Source organism: Orycteropus afer, unplaced genomic scaffold, assembly GCF_000298275.1.
Source record: "Orycteropus afer afer isolate SDZICR_OR568_19922 unplaced genomic scaffold, OryAfe1.0 scaffold00042, whole genome shotgun sequence".
In the NCBI taxonomy this organism is placed as follows: Eukaryota; Metazoa; Chordata; class Mammalia; order Tubulidentata; family Orycteropodidae; genus Orycteropus; species Orycteropus afer.
In genome coordinates this window covers 8,811,014-8,826,345 of record NW_006921629.1, presented here as the reverse complement: position 1 = coordinate 8,826,345, position 15,332 = coordinate 8,811,014, and the positions used below count along the sequence as shown (strand labels likewise).

The 15,332-nt window shown below is 50.2% G+C and overlaps 1 protein-coding gene across 1 annotated transcript; it reads left to right on the top strand.

The window, feature by feature from the left end:
- Nucleotides 1-3,050: 3,050 nt before the first annotated feature.
- Nucleotides 3,051-14,206, top strand: TRARG1 (trafficking regulator of GLUT4 (SLC2A4) 1). The gene is made up of 3 exons (XM_007937562.1): nucleotides 3,051-3,437; nucleotides 12,158-12,290; nucleotides 14,193-14,206. Exons 1-3 carry the CDS (start codon nucleotides 3,051-3,053, stop codon nucleotides 14,204-14,206), a joined length of 534 nt encoding a protein of 177 aa, XP_007935753.1.
- Nucleotides 14,207-15,332: the final 1,126 nt, after the last annotated feature.

Sequence of the window (15,332 nt, the reverse complement as noted above, 5' to 3'; positions counted from 1 at the left end):
TATGTTGCGTTCATTCTGTCCTCTAGGCCAGCACTGTCCAATAGAAATATCATGCAAAGTACATTTTTAATTTTCTGGTACCCACTGCCATTGAGTTGATTCTGACTCATAGCGACCCCCTTTGGATTTCCGAGGCAGTAAATCTTCACAGAAGTAGATTGCCCCATCTTCCTTCCGCTGAGCAGCTGGTGGCTTTGAACTCCCAACCGTCTGGTTAGCAGTCAAATGCCTTAAGCATTGTGCCACAAGAGCTTTAGAAAAGTAACAGGTGAAATTAATTTAAATGTTTTTTAGCCCAATATACCCCAAATATGATCATTTCAGTATATAATATGAATTGAGATATTGTACATTCCTTTTTTGTGCAGTCTTTGAAATCCAGTGTGTATGTTACAGTTACTACACATCTCAGTTTGGACGAGCCACATTTCAAGTGCTCAGTAGCTACATGTGGCTTTGTTATTGTTAGGTGCTGTGGCCTCAGAGTGATCTTATGAACAACAGAACGAAGCACTGCCCAGTCCAGTGCCATCCTCACAGTCATTGCTGTATTTGAGCCCCTTGTTGCAGCCACTGTGTCATTCCATCTCCTTGAGGGTCTTTCTCTTTTTTGCTGACCCTGTACTTTACCAACCATGATGTCTTTCTCCAGAGACTGGTCCCCCCTGATAACATGTCCAAAGTACGTGAGACAAAGTCTCGCCGTTCTCGCTTCTAATGAACATTCTGGCTGTACTTCTTCCAAGACAGGTTTGCTTGTTCTTCTGGCGGTCCGTGGTATATTTGATATTTTATTCATTTTCAAGCTTTTGCATGTGCATATGAGGTGATTGAAAATACCATGGCTTGTCTGAAGTGCACCTTAGTCCTCAAACATGGCGAGTAGCTACCAAAGGGGGAGGAGCAACTTTAGGTCTTGTGGAAGGCCTCAGTCCCACCAAAACTACAGTGGTCAGGTTGTGACATGGAATTCTGTCCAAGCTATATACTGACTTAGAGCCTAGGGGATCTTAGAGATCCAACTGCCACCCCCCCCCCTTTGAAAGAGATTTCATATTAATAAAGGCTTTAGCATATTTCTGGAAATTCCTGGCAGAGGAGTGCTGGCTGCTCCCTTCCCACCACTGACCTGGGGGCAAGGGCTACCCATGACCGAGATGAGGAGGAGGCGGTCCTTCCCCAGCAGGTCAGGGGGCCTCAATTTCACTGCAAGGCTGCATTTTGCAAATAACAATGGGTTTTCTTTATTGAGTAAAAAATCTTAATTTTAATATAGTCAAATTTATCAACCCTAGAAAATTTTCCCCACACTGCAAACGAAATAGTTAAAATAAGCAACGCATTTGTCTCCAAGTGGCCTTTCAGCTTCTCAGGCTTAGCCTCAGGCTGGCCCCAGCTTATGGCTCGTCCGCTCCTCTCCTTCCATCCCACTGTGATCTGCTCCTCACTCATTCTGCTTGGTCACCCCCTTCCTCCACCTCATCTGCCCTTACTTTGCTGGAAGCAGCATTTTCTAAAGCCAGGTTGACATGGAACCCCAAACCAATTTTCTTTCCACTAACATGGTTCATTTTGCTGCAAACTAATCTGGGGACCAAGACCACGGTTTGCTGTCTGCTTGGGATACAGTTTGAGATGGATGTTTCTTTCTGTTACAGGGCCTTGGTTTTCTAATCTGTAAAATCAAAGGATTTGAACTGAGGATCCTTCCAGCTCTAACGTCCTGTCCAGTATCATGCAGGACCCTCGGATGCTAAACTATTTCCTATACCTTCCTCTAAAACACCCCTTCCCCCGGTGGTTTCAGATCACCCTTGTAAATGAACGTGCTGAGAGAGATCAGGGACATAGAGAATGAGTGCAGTGCAATGCAGAGAATGCAATGGCACAACCAGAGAGACAGGAGACATAAGAGAGGGCAAAGACAGAGAGACACTCAGGACAGACAGGAGAGCCGAGACCCTCGAGCTGATGAGCTGGCATCTGCCCGGAGCAGCTTTGTAGGCCTGCTCTTTACATCACAGAAAACCTCTGACGGGCTGGGTTGGACCCACCCTTCCTCCTTATATCCCCTCCTGTCCATCCCTCACCATCTGAACTGCTTAGAAGACCATTCAGTGTCCCCTCCCCCGCCACACACACACCTTGATCTAGGCAGGGACCCTCCACTGACCACAACGGAGCTCATAGCAACCTTTCCCTGATGGAGCCAGGAGCCAGACTCTGGCCTGGATGCCCCAGGAGGCTGGGGATGAGGGTGGGGTGGGATGGGATAGCCCCAGGGCCTGGTGTTATCCAAGGAATAGAAGGAAGTAGAAACCTACTCCCGCTAGAAGCGATGCCAAGGGATTGGTTTCCCAGCAGAGCTGACACACCCTTCTGTGACCCATTTATTCTTTTTCCCTGTCCGGAGCCCCCAGCTCAGTCCTGGAGCTGCAGTGGAAACCAGAGGCTGGCCCAAGTCCCTCTGGGCTCGGGCAGAGGCAGAGGCAGAATGCTGCTGGGGCAGTTCTCTGGGGAGAGGGGAACTGAAAAAGCATCTTGGCAGGAGGGCGGGGTGGGTGGGAGGCTATGTGGCTTGTGTATGCGCACTTGAGAGTGCGTGCGCACGCGTGCACACACACACACACACACACACACACCACGGGCACACACAGACACACACACAGCCTTCCTGACTTAGCCTAAGTGCCTCACTCTGAAGAGGAGCACTTCTCTCTGCTCTCCAAGCTTTCCGCCGCTTCCCCGCCCATCTGTGCTGTCAGCAGCGCCGGCAAAGTTGGCCTCAACTTGAACGGCTGGAGGCTTCAGCTTTGCTCCAGCTTTCCAGGAGCTCTGCAGGGGCAGCAGGCAGGCCCCAGCCTCTGGACTCAGCCAGCCTTGATGAGCTCATTCTGACCTCCCAGCCCTCCAGCCGGGCCTCCCTCCCCTGGGTGACACTTCTGTCCCACTCGTAGGCCCCTAGTTTGGGCTGGGAATGATGCACTGAGGTCCTTCTGGGGGCCCTTAGTCTTGGCCTGGAGTTGGAGCAGCCCAAAGCCCAGGACAACATGGCCAACCCCGTGGAGCCTCAGTTTCCCCTGGCGCAGGAGCCAGGCACCACCTCACCCCTGGACCTGCCGGAGATGGAGAAGCTCCTCACCAAGGCAGAGGATGAGAATGACAAGACCCTGAAGCTGTCCAAATCCCTCTCGGGAGCCCTGGACCTAGGGCAGAATGGCCACAGCCTACCCTTCAAGGTGATCTCTGAGCGGCACTTGGAGTCCTCTCTCCCCAAGTCGCCCTCCCGGGCCAGCTCAAGGCGGGCATCCTCTATCGCCACTGCCTCCTATACCCAGGACCGTGAGGTCCCCAAAGATTACCTCATCCTTGCTATCGCCTCTTGCTTCTGCCCTGTCTGGCCCCTCAACCTCATCCCGCTCATCTTTTCTATCATGGTAAGTGCTGCCCTGTGTCCCAGGGCCAGGGGCTGGACCAGGAGTTGGCAGGCCTGTTTCCTGGCAGCCACAAACACCCTGCCTAGCGTCTGGAGGAAAGAGAGCTGTGTGCTGGGGCTGGGAAGAAGGTCCCCTTTCTCAGTTGGCCTATTGCTTCCCCTTGAAGAAGGAGCCAGAGGCCAGGGCTTCTGTTTCTTCCTCTTCCATCTCTGCTCCTGGGCCTCACCCCTTGACTTTGTAGGTACTTGCTGGGGAGAGGGAGCTGCCTGGAGCTAACTCCTGCAGGACAGAAAGACAATGGGCATGAGGGGAGGCAGGTAATGCTCTCGTTCCACCCTGAGGCTTCTGGCTGCCAAGTAAGGGGGCTTGCCTTTTGGCGGTGGTCATCCCTAAGTGGGGCTGTGTTTCAGCAGATGTTGCAAACAGTGGGGGGTCCTGGGGTCTCTGTTTCTGGGGAGCCAGACCCCTGCCTCTGCCCTAAGCCACTGGGGAATTCCAAGAGCCTTTGCCAGTTCTGGTTCCTAAGAGCTGGGAGTGGCTTTCCTACCATGCATGGGGGGCCCAAGGCTCGTCTACTACCCCTGGGACACAAGAGGAGGGGAGAGTTCGCTGCTGCTCCTTTGGAGTGAGCCTTCTCATCGGAGCCCTCAGGACCTCAGTGGTCTCGTTGATTTCAGCATCTGCATGCAGGGCAGGGGGACTCTAGGCCACAGGTGAGAAAAATGCATGTCTGAGGGCATGGCCGCTGAGCCAAAAAAGAGGGGAGTGTGGGCTAGGCTTCCACTTCTCACTCTCGTCCTGCACGGTTTTGAGTAAATTGCCTTACATGTTCTGAAACGGAATCATGGGAGTAGAACAAGCAGAGGGTCCCACAGAAAGTGTTGTAGATGTTGGCAAGTGGCTTTTGAAGTCCAGGAACCAGAGAGAGGTAGAGATAGTGGGCAGAGTCATGACTTCCAGAATGAGGTATGAGCAGGGGAAAGTTAATCGCTGGCCCCAGGCTGTTCACACCAGGAGATACCAACCCCCTGCTGAGTCATCTTTTGCCAAACCCCTAGGAGATGTGCTCACTCCTGCTGCCTCCCTTACCACCTCCAAGTTGTCTTCTGAGAAAGTCCATGTTTCCTTATACATCTCTGTCCACTTCACTGAGGCCTGGTCTCTAGCCACGGAAGCCTTCCCTGACCCCCATTAAATCTCATACCCCCAGCCAGGACTTTAGGGGACAACAGGAGTGTTCCTGAATCTGAGAGACTTGGCACGGCTCAAAACCCAGGAGTGGGTAGGGCCCAGGATGCAAGCCTTCCAAAGGGTCTCCTCTGCTGCCCATTGCACTGGGGCAGCTGGGATCAGAGTCATGCCCCAGGGGTGCAATAAGCAGCTTTGGCCTGGGCCAATATCTTGGTTACCAGAAAAGGTCCTAGAGGGGAAGCAGTCTTTGGGGAGAGAAACCACACGAGGGCCCAGGAGAAAACAGTTGCTAGAATCCTGTTGCTAGAACCCATCTCCTGGCAGGGGTGGCAGGGTGCAGGCTGGGTAAATGAGTTGCCACCGAGGTGATTCCAACTCATGGTGACCTCATGTGTATCAGAGAAGAACTGTGCTCCACAGGGTTTTCGGTGCCTGATATTTCAGAAGGAGATCACCAGGCCTTTCTTGAGGCACTCCTGGGTGGACTTGAACCTCCAATCTTCTGATTAGAAACCAAGTGCATTGACTGTATGCACCACCCAGGGACACAGGCTGGGCAGGAGCTGCCTTTATCAAGCCTCTGAGACCACTGAACTCAGTGCATCTCTATGTCCTTTTAAGGTTCTTGGATCAGGCCTAGGGGCCACTGGGCTGGGTGCAGGGAACATTGTGCTAAACAAGACACCACTGCCAATTCCCCCTCCAGGGGGAGTCCAGGGGGAGTGCTTGTAAACAGATCCTTACAACACACTTTGAGAAGTATCCATGCTAGACATAACTGCATGGTATTGTGTGGCTTTGGGCAAGTCACTCAAACCTCTCTTTTCTTCAATATTCCCATCTGTAAAATGGGTATAATCATAACACTTACATTATAGAGCTGTGACAGGTAGAAATTAGATGAGCCACATAAGGTGCTTAAGAACAACCCCCAGCACATACTAAGTGCTACTACATAGTAATAGTATTTACGTGACAGCAGAGTCTCACTCATGGGGCATGGGAAGCCATTGTAAGTTCTATAAAAACAGCTCTATTGATATATAATTTACATACCATACAACTCACCCATTTAAAGTGTTTTATGGTTTCTAGTATAGTCACAGATATGTGCAATCATAACCACAGTCAATTTTAGAACATTTTCATCACCTCAAAATGAACCCTGTATCCTTTAGTTACTACCTACTACCCCTATCCTCCCCAATCCTACAAAACCACGAATCTTCTTTCTGTCTCTATGGATTTGCCTGTTGTGGACATGTCATATAAATGGACTCATGCAGTATGCATCTTTTGTGACTGGCTTCTTTTGCTCAGCATCGTGTTTTCCAGTTTATCCATGTTGTCATGTGTTTATCACAGGAGCAGGAGAGGAGCGTGGTCAGATCTCTGTTTTGGTGGATCAGTCCAGTCCAGGGTGATAGGAGGGGCTGAAAGGGAAGGGCTTGGTATTCAGGAGAGCAAACATTTGTAGGAGCACAGGGGAGAGCTCCTCATCTGGCTCGGGGCACAATGGGGGGCAGAGGGGTTCTGGAAACCTTCTAAGACTTGGTAACACTGCCCATTCATTCACTCATTCATTCCACAGCAGCTTGCTACATGGCAGAGGATGGTTAGGATCTCCCAAGAACAAATGTGTCTCTTTATGAATCAGGCCCCGTGCTAGGCATTTGGGAAGTAGGTGGCTAAAACATGGTCTGTTTGGCATAGTAGAAGGGTATGAGAGTGTGGTAGGGAGGGAATGGAGTAGGGACCTACTACTCTAGGAATTTAAGCTTTATTCTAGGGGCCCTGAGGAACTCCTGAAGAGTTTGTTTTTTAAGAAATATCATGGTGTTTTCAGTGAAGGGTTACACAGAAGTTTAGGTTCCCTAATCTAGTTTCCCTGCCCCCTTATATTCTCACCTTTGTTTTAAAATAATTGTTGACCATTTGATGATGAGTTTTTAAAGAAGCTCAATACTTACAGGTGAACCAGCCTGTTACTTAGCTAAAAGATGATCTCAGGGGTAGTACCTCTAAATAGTTTCAAGTAGAGGTGTGATGTGGTCAATTCATAATTTTGAACCAAATTTCAGCTGAATTATGGGAAATGGGATAAAGGAGGCAGGACTGGGAGCTGGGAGACCCCACAGGAGGTTATTGTGATAGTCCAGGCAGGAAATGAAGAGGACCTGAATTAAGCAGTAGGCTTGGGAAAGAGGGAACTAATAAGAGAGTGGTTAAGAAGCTAGGAGCAATGTTTTGCTTTACGTTAGAGTCTAAGATGGCTCCTCGTTAGCTAACTCAACTATCTTGAAGCCATCCTAGAGAGAGTCTTGAGGACCTATAACATTGAAGTGGTGGACAGGGAAATGGATGGAAAGAGGATTGAAAAAGAACCCCTCCCAGGAGGTGGAAGGAAAATTAGGAAAGAGGGAGAAACTCCTAGGGAGATGTGAGTTTGAAGAAGAAGGGAGTGGCTATAAGCCATAGAGAGGTCAAATTAGATGAGGGTGGAAGTGTCGACTGTCTTGGCCACTTGAAGATAACTGGTGATGCTGGTGATAGGAAGACCAAATAGAGAGGCTGAAGGTACAAAAGAGAGGGATGATTGATGGGAAGGTCCCTGGAGAAGTGGAGAGATGAGATCCAGTGTTCCAAAAGAAGAATCCCCTCTCTGGCAGCCTGGAGGAGAGGCCATGAGGGAAGAAGCGATAGAAATACTTCAAAGAAAGGGAGTGGGCTTATGCTACATGACCTCCGTGCCACCAGGGAAGTGGAGGGCAGGGTTTGTTGCTGACAAATAAGGGCTGGGGTGGCAAAGGGGAGGGGAGGTAACCAGAGACAGACAGGTCATTGACCCAAAGGCTCTGCTAAGGCTGGAGACCTTGGGTCTGACTGCTATCAGTATGCATGGTGGTGTGATTCTCTCCAGCTATAAGTGTAGGATAACAGATATTAGGGCATCAAATTGACCCAAGGCTAAAGATGGCAGCATTATCATGCGAGCAGGACCAGGTGACTCAGAAGATGTTGGCAGGGTGGCTGACATGATACACCAAAGTGTGTAGGCTGGATTGGGGAAGAAATGGGGCCAGGAAGATAGTGATAACCTTGGGGAAGAGGGAAAGTCACAGGGCTGGAATCAGAGAAGTCAAAGGGCAGGGAATGGGAGAGTGATAGGGGGAGAGATGCTGGGGTTTGAGATTTCAGAGGAGGAGTCATTTAGGGTGATGGCAAGGGGCCAGTATCACTGTGGAAATTAATTCCTGAAGGGAAATATCAGGAGTCAGGGAGAAGGAAATTGAGGAAGCCCAGTGTTGAGGGATAATATTCCAAACATTGACTGAGTGCTTACAAAAGGCCAGGCACGGGTCCAAATTCTTTACATATATTGTCTCATTTAATCCTGACTGTAACCCTATAAGGACTAAGTATTTTCTAGTCTCAGTTCACAGATGTGAAAACAGAAGCCCAGAGAGTGAAATCATCTGCTAGTAAACGGGAAGGCCAGATGTGAACCAGGTGGGCTGGCTTCAGTGAGAGCCCACCTTCTGGCCTCCATGGGCATCATGGTGAACCCAGGTGGGAACATTATTGGATGTGTCTATAGTGTCCTGGGTCCCCTGTACTGGAAGCCAGTCTAATTCATAGGACACCCCCGTACTCTGGGGGGCAGTTACTCATCTAGGGCTGAAACTCTGGGCCCCACCCAAACAGCACCATGCATGAGAAGGAGGGACAGAGAGTGTGGAAAGAGAATGAGTCTCCTGTGCTGGTGTCTCCCCATCCTGAGGACAGACTCCTCATATGAAGCCTCCACCCCCACGAGTTACCACATGAAGCATCCCGCACTTGACCCCAGGAATGGAAAGAGACCCACAACTCTGACAGCCCCTGTCAGGATCTTGTTTTTGTTTGCAGAGCGTTCTCTAAGATGAGGATGACAGAATCTAGCCAATTGTCCCCTTTGAACAGATAAGACAACTGAGACCTACAGAAGAATACTATCTTTCCTATGGTCACACAGCTGGGCATTGAATTCAGTGCTCACTCCACAGCTCCAGCCTGCATCTAGCTCTGAGGACAAGGATGATGTCCCTCCCCGAAAGCCAAGCCTCCCAGACAGTTGGGCAGAGAGGGAACAATTCTACTTCCTCCCCACTGCCAACTCCCTCCATCCCCAGCTAAGTCCATCAGGGAAACACTAATGGACCAGCAGTGTCCTGCCCACTGATAGCCTTGAAGGGGTTTGCTGTAACTAGATCGCTTTGAGGAGCCGTGATCACAGAGATCAGGATCCAGCTCTGCTTGGCACTGCAGCCTCCCGTGTGCCTCCCAGGGTAGACAGAACAAGGCTGGTATCATTCAGGTTACTTCTGGGTCAGAAATGGCCAAGTTCTTCAGTACCAGTGAGGTTTCCTGTCAATGAAGGGAGCTAGATCCCAGGCTGCAGACCTTCTGTTAGCACCAGCTGATAAAAGAAACAGGGGACAGACCTGGGTGTGCAACCAAGTTTGTCCCTTATGAGCCATGTGACTGTGTCCAGATCACTCAGCCTCTTTTCTTAGCTTCACCTTCCTCATCTAGCAAAACTATCTACCTCAGAGGGCTATTAGGAGGATTAAAGGCACAAATGTGTGTGAAAGTACTTCACACAGAGCCTGGCCCATAGTAGATGCTTCATAAATGGATGTGGTTGCTGTTATTAATACTAAATGAAACTTTGCCATGTCAGAGGAAAGGGTAAACCCCCCAGTGGACAGGCAATTCTGACTTGAACCATATTTGAGATCATGGAGTGTCACCCCTCATTACACCACCTGGAGGAGGTGCACAGCCCCATTTGTGGTTTTGGTGGAGGCCTCTGAGCTTGTGGGTTGTTTCTACAACATGTGGGGGCACTGCAGAGATCAAGGGTGGCTTTGCCCTTGTTTTCTTGGACCGTTTAGATCATCTGATTATTGGACTGATGTTCTATATACTCGACACATTTTGTCATGCTTTCATTTATTTATGCATTCATCCATTCGCTCAACCACTGCACTGAGTCCCAATCAGTGGGCATGCAGACAGACTTAAAATATTGACGTACTTCTGAATTGATTGATAGGCAGCTGCTACTGCCTCATGCCCCCTAAGCTTCCTCAGTCCTTCCCACCCACCATTGCAGCTGCCCTGACTACTCCCCTGGGAACTCTCCCCATACCTTCCCACTCTCTGGCAACTGAAGGGTTCACCTTGGGCCCAGCAGCCTATGCCAATCTGTGTGCTCCCTGGTGACCTCATCCATGTCCATTGCTTCAGTTGCCATCCACATGCTGGTGACTCCTGAGCTCCAAACCATTTATCCAAATGCTGAGGGACATCTACACTCACAGCTCCCAGGCACCTCAGACTAAACAAGTCCAATACTGAACAGTCTTCTTCCCATTCCCAACCGGTTTCTTGCTGGTGTCTTCCATTTGAGGAAGGGCACCTGCATTTATCCATGGCCCAAGACAGAGACCAGGAAGCATTCCAGTCATGCCCTCTCCTACACCCCATTTGATTTGTCACCAAGGTCTTTTGATTTTCTCTCCATAGCCTCTCAAATCTGAATCTTTTTCTCAATACTCTAATTTAGTTCAAGTCTTTCAATCCGTCTGCCCCAGCCCCTCATGTCCCTACCTCACACTCTATACTGTAATCAGAGGGGTCATTCCTAAAATGCAAATCCCATTATGCTCCCACTTAAAATCCTCACTAGCTCCCAGCTGCCTGTAGGACAAAATCCAAATTCAGTTGGGTGAATGTGGGGGCCTTTCTTCATCCGGGTTTTCTCCACCTTTCCAGTGCTCTCTATAGAACACTATCTCCAGACCCAGCTTCTCATCTGTAAAATGGACTTATATCGACTCTAGCTGGATAGGAGTTATTACAAGGATGAAATGGATGGCAAGCATGTAGCGTAGTTCCTGGCACAAGGTTAATGTTCAGAGAATGTCAGGGGTTATTCCAACGGAAGTGGAGGAGGAATCTTGGTGGGCTTCACAGAAGGGGTGGCATTGGGCCCACATCTTGAGGCATGGTGAGGAGTTGGACATGTGGTGTGGGGGAGACGGAAGGCAGGCAGGAGAAATAGCATAGGCAAAGGCATGGAGGAGGGAACCTTCAGCTGGCTGGAGTACCAGGTCGTGGAAGAGAACAGCAGAGGATAAAGCCAGGAAGTGTAAAGCTAACATGAGTTTGTACTTTATTCTGTGGGCAACGAGGAGCCATGGAAGACACTGAGCAGGAACGATTGCTTCAGCCACCAGCATCTCGCTGAACTTTTGCAATAGGCCTTAGCTTCTTCGTTAGGAAAGGGAGGCAACATTGCCAACTTCATAGGGTGATCCTGAGACTAAGCGAGATAATTTAAGTCCTTAGCAAGTGCCTGGCACAAAATAAGGGCTCAATAAATCATCATCATCGTCATCGTCAAGGTACTTGACTCTATTTTTTTTTTGCTGAACTCAGGAGCTCAAATAACCAGAAAATTAAATAACAGAATGACTGGCCTGCAGCCTTGAAAGCCATCACACCTGTGCCTATTCCTAAGGAGGCCAAGGCAAATCCACAGAGTCCAAGAAGAAAGTGAGAATTCTAGAGCTGGAGCAACCTGGGGTAGTCATGGGGGCCAGCCTCCACCCCTGGCCGACACCTGAGCCATCTGTGACAGAGGGGACAGGGCCCTCTTTGAGGCTTAACCATGGGCCTGGCTTGGGACATACCTCCTGCCGAGTCCCCCAGGAAGGACCCTCTCAGGATCCCTTCTGTCCCTAAACTCTCCATTCCCACCCTCACCCACTGGATTTCACCATCAAATAGAGCCAAGGGAAAAAAAAAAAAAAAAAAAACGCTGCCTGAAAAGTGGGGTGAGGAGGGAAAGCCAGTCCCCCATCTTCCCAGTTCATCCCTAAGAGCCCCACCCCCTTCTCATGTGATCTGGGGAATGGGCTTGGCTGAACAAGGATGTGGTTCTTTGGGAAGAAGGGAGGATTGGTGGGTTTTTTTCTCATGGCAAGATGGGGCTGACCAAGGAACAGGAGGCAGGCACATCAGGACATAGAAGAAGCCACAGGGGCAACTAAAGACCCTGGTGTGGCTGCAGAATGGAGTGGGTGAGCTGAGGTCTCAAGGGGCCTGGCCTATCAGCTGCCAACTCAGTGTGGCTTGGATGTCCATGCTCTCAAGCTTTCAGCCTCTACAACCACCCCGGCCTGTCACTGTCCTGAAAGGAAGGGCTCTGAATTGCTTGGAGCAGCCTCCAGCTGCCCCCAGCCAACAAAGGGCAGGCTCGCTTAGAGGGTCCCCACAAGAGCCCTGGGCCATTTTTGGAGCTCAGACCATTTTTCCAAGAAGAGCCCTCTTTCTCTCCCCTAGAGAGGCTGCTGGTGTGTGGGTTGCAGTGGATACAGGGTTTGTTCTGGAAGCCCAGACGAGGGGCTACCTGCAGGGCTACGGGGCTGCTGTGGCTGACAGACAGGCTTCCTGAGGTCTCTGCCTCTCTCTGTCTGCAGTCACGAGGAAGCGTGCAACAGGGGGATCTGGATGGCGCCCGGAGGCTGGGCCGCCTCGCCCGGCTGCTCAGCATCACCTTCATCATCCTGGGGATTGTCATCATCATTGTGGCTGTGACTGTCAACTTCACAGGTGAGGCCCACATGTGCACAGGTGAGCTGCAGGAGCAGAGGGGCCAGCTTTCGTGGTGTGGGTACTACAGGAAGATGCAGCCTAGCCTCCTGGGGCAGGGGCTATGCAGGGGGAAGGTAAGAGCATGTAGGGGCCACAGCCTTACCTTCTCATCCAATAAACTGATCAAGTCCCCCAGCAGTGACCAGCTGAGTGGGGCCTGGTTTTCTGACTTGTCTGATACCTAGAGAGTGGAGCGCTAGAAAAGGGTATGGAAAGAGGACCCACAGACCTAGGAGTCAGGGGACAGGAGCTCAAGTCTCAGCTGTGACAGTCCGGTGACCTGTCCAGTGTCCTGAGCCTTGGTGTTTTCATGTATCAAATGGTCTGAAGAGGCCTCCAGCACACAGGCTTTTGTGTCACCTGGGATAATGGATGTTGTTGTTATGTGCCGTCGAGTCGGACCCGACTCATAGCGACCCCTCCTTGGGTTTCTGAGGCAGTATCACTACGGAAGTAGATTGCTCCATCTTCCTTTTGAGGAGTGGCTAGTGGGTTTGAACCACCAGCCTTCTGGTTAGCACTCAAGTGCCTTAGGCACTATGCTACCAGAGCTCCTGGGATAATGGATATGGCTTTGATTTGTAAACTGTGAGTTTGACACACTAACAACCCTACTGATTTACCCAGGATATGGCAGAAGTAAAGACTACACATGGTGAGAGATAGGAAGTAACACTTTGTGAGCACCCAAAGGTGGCCCAGTGGAGTTACCCAAGCAGGGGAACTAGTTTCCCTAGTTCTGAGCTGCTCACAAAGCCCCTGCAGTTTGAGTCTTTGGGCTATGCAGGTCAGAGGTGGCCATCACCTACCTCTTTACACAGGAGGCTCCTAAGCATCTCCCCAACTTTCAATAATCACCCTAACTTTTTCCCTAAATACCTTGCTACTCAAAATGTGGTCCATGGACCAACATCGTGGAATCAGCAGGGAACTTGTCAGAAATGCAGAATCTCAGGCCCCGCCCCAGGTCTACCGAAAAACAATCTGCTTTTAATAAGATCCCCAGATCACTCATTAAAGCTCAAGAGGGTCTAGAGGCTGGAGTGTTCAGCTTGGGGAAGAGGACCTAGGATCAGCCAGGAGCCACAGGTAACCTTGACTTACCAGAAGGTCAAGTTCTAAAACCCAGGTTCTCCACTTTCAAGCTGTGTGAGCTGGAGCAAGTTCAACATCTCTCTCAGCCTTAGTTTCTTCTAGTATAGCAGAGTCTGACAGACATGCTGTAAGGGAGAGGCAGCAAGCCCAGTAGGTCAGAGCATTACTCTATGATGTCTCAGTCTTTTTCATTTTGCTGAGGCTTGCCATTTTAGGCAGGACTCTCTTGATGGTGAATGGCAACTACTGAACTTAAATTGGCAAGGGAAAATTGTTAGTTTCCACTAAAAATATTCAAGCATAGATTGTCCTGTCTTCAGGCATGGCTGTATCCAGGTGCTCAAACTATGTTGACATAAATCCTTCTTACTCTCTTACTCTTGCCTTCCCCTGTGTTGCTTTCATTTCTGGGTAGGCTCTCCCCTTACAATGGTAAGATGCTTCATCTTTACAGTCTAATAACAAAGCAGGAAAAGAAAAAAAAAGTGCCTCTTTCCTAACAGTGATAGCAAAAGTCCAAGGGTTGATTCTGATTGGCCCAATTAGGGTTACATTGCTCTTCTCTGAACCAATCACCAAAACTATGGTGCTCTCATTGGCAGTGGTTGAGTCCCACCAAGATCCCCCAAACCAAAGAGGACACCAACCCTGTACTTTCTCCCTGTTACCTTTTCCTACTAGGAAACAAAAACCCAAATCCTCCTAAAGGGACTCTAAGATAGTGGGCCCAGTGTTCTGAGCTCTATGCCGCTCTTTTCTTTACAGTTCAGAAGAAATAAGGTTAACCAGCGAGCTATCTAGCAGAGGCAAGCCCTGGCCAGCTGGAGAGCTCTGAACCCACACACCCCACATGCCATGGAGGACAGGCTGGAGTTCCCTAAGCCCTGGATGGTGACTGCCAAGTGCCTGCCTGTCTCCAAGCACCAAAAGCACAAACTCGGAGGAAAATCCCCGTCACCCCATTATCAGCCCAGATCAGCTGGAAAAGGAAGAAAGAAGGAATGAGGGAAGGAAGGAAGAAAAGGAAGGGAAATGTACTGTTGAACCAATGAATGATGTTGGACATCTCATGAACACTTCCCAGCATTTTGACCCCAGTATCTTGCTTGTTTCTCGCACCCCAAATTTCTTGGTGTCTACCAAGCAGCATAAACTGCCAGAAGGAGAAGAAACCAGCTGCACTCATAAAACCAACTATGGTGGGGAAAGAAGCAGGAGACTCCCTGCCTGGCTGCGGACCAGGGCAAGATGTGGAACTTTATCTTTTGTATTTTCCTTGAGGGGTCCAAAAAGACTGCTTGCATGCCTTGTGTGCCCCATGCACACTGCAATCCCATTCAGTGCCCCGAGCTCAGAGGCCAGGTGGACGCTCAGCATGTGCCCTGGAACCCCACGGGCACATGAGATGCACTGCTGCCCTAGAGAGAGTCCCCATGTCAAGGTGGGGCTGCTGAGAGGCACACCGGAAGGAGAAGGTATGGACAGCTTCCCCAAATTTTCAGCCTTGGAGCACCACTGCCGAGGACTCTAGTTCCAGCCATGTCTGCTGCGACAGGCCAGCCTGCGTCTTGCTCCCTACCTGTGCTGAAGCCTGGGGAGCCATCCAAGAACTCCTGGACCTGACCCCACTGAGGTGGCCAGTGAGAAGAAGCCTAAGGTCGTGTTCTACCCTGGCTGGGGTCCTCAAGCAGAGTAGCTCAGGTGGTCTCCCAGCTCCCAGGCCAGCTCTGACACTCTGGTGACCCTGATGCCCTGTACCCTTGGCCCCTGGTCATCCTGAACAACAAAAGCTCTCCTAGAAGTAGGCTTTGGGACCATCCTAGCGAGCTTCCCATGGGCTTCCCAGCTGTTAGGGGTATATGTACTGCCTACAGGGGGGATGGGTTGGAGAGTTTTTTTTTTTTT

Bases quoted from the DNA above. Each gene is read 5' to 3' on its own strand.
- TRARG1 (XM_007937562.1), top strand. From the start codon at position 3,051: ATGGCCAACCCCGTGGAGCCTCAGTTTCCCCTGGCGCAGGAGCCAGGC. The intron at 3,438-12,157 runs GTAAGTGCTGCC...CTCTGTCTGCAG, and splicing joins CGCTCATCTTTTCTATCATG to TCACGAGGAAGCGTGCAACA.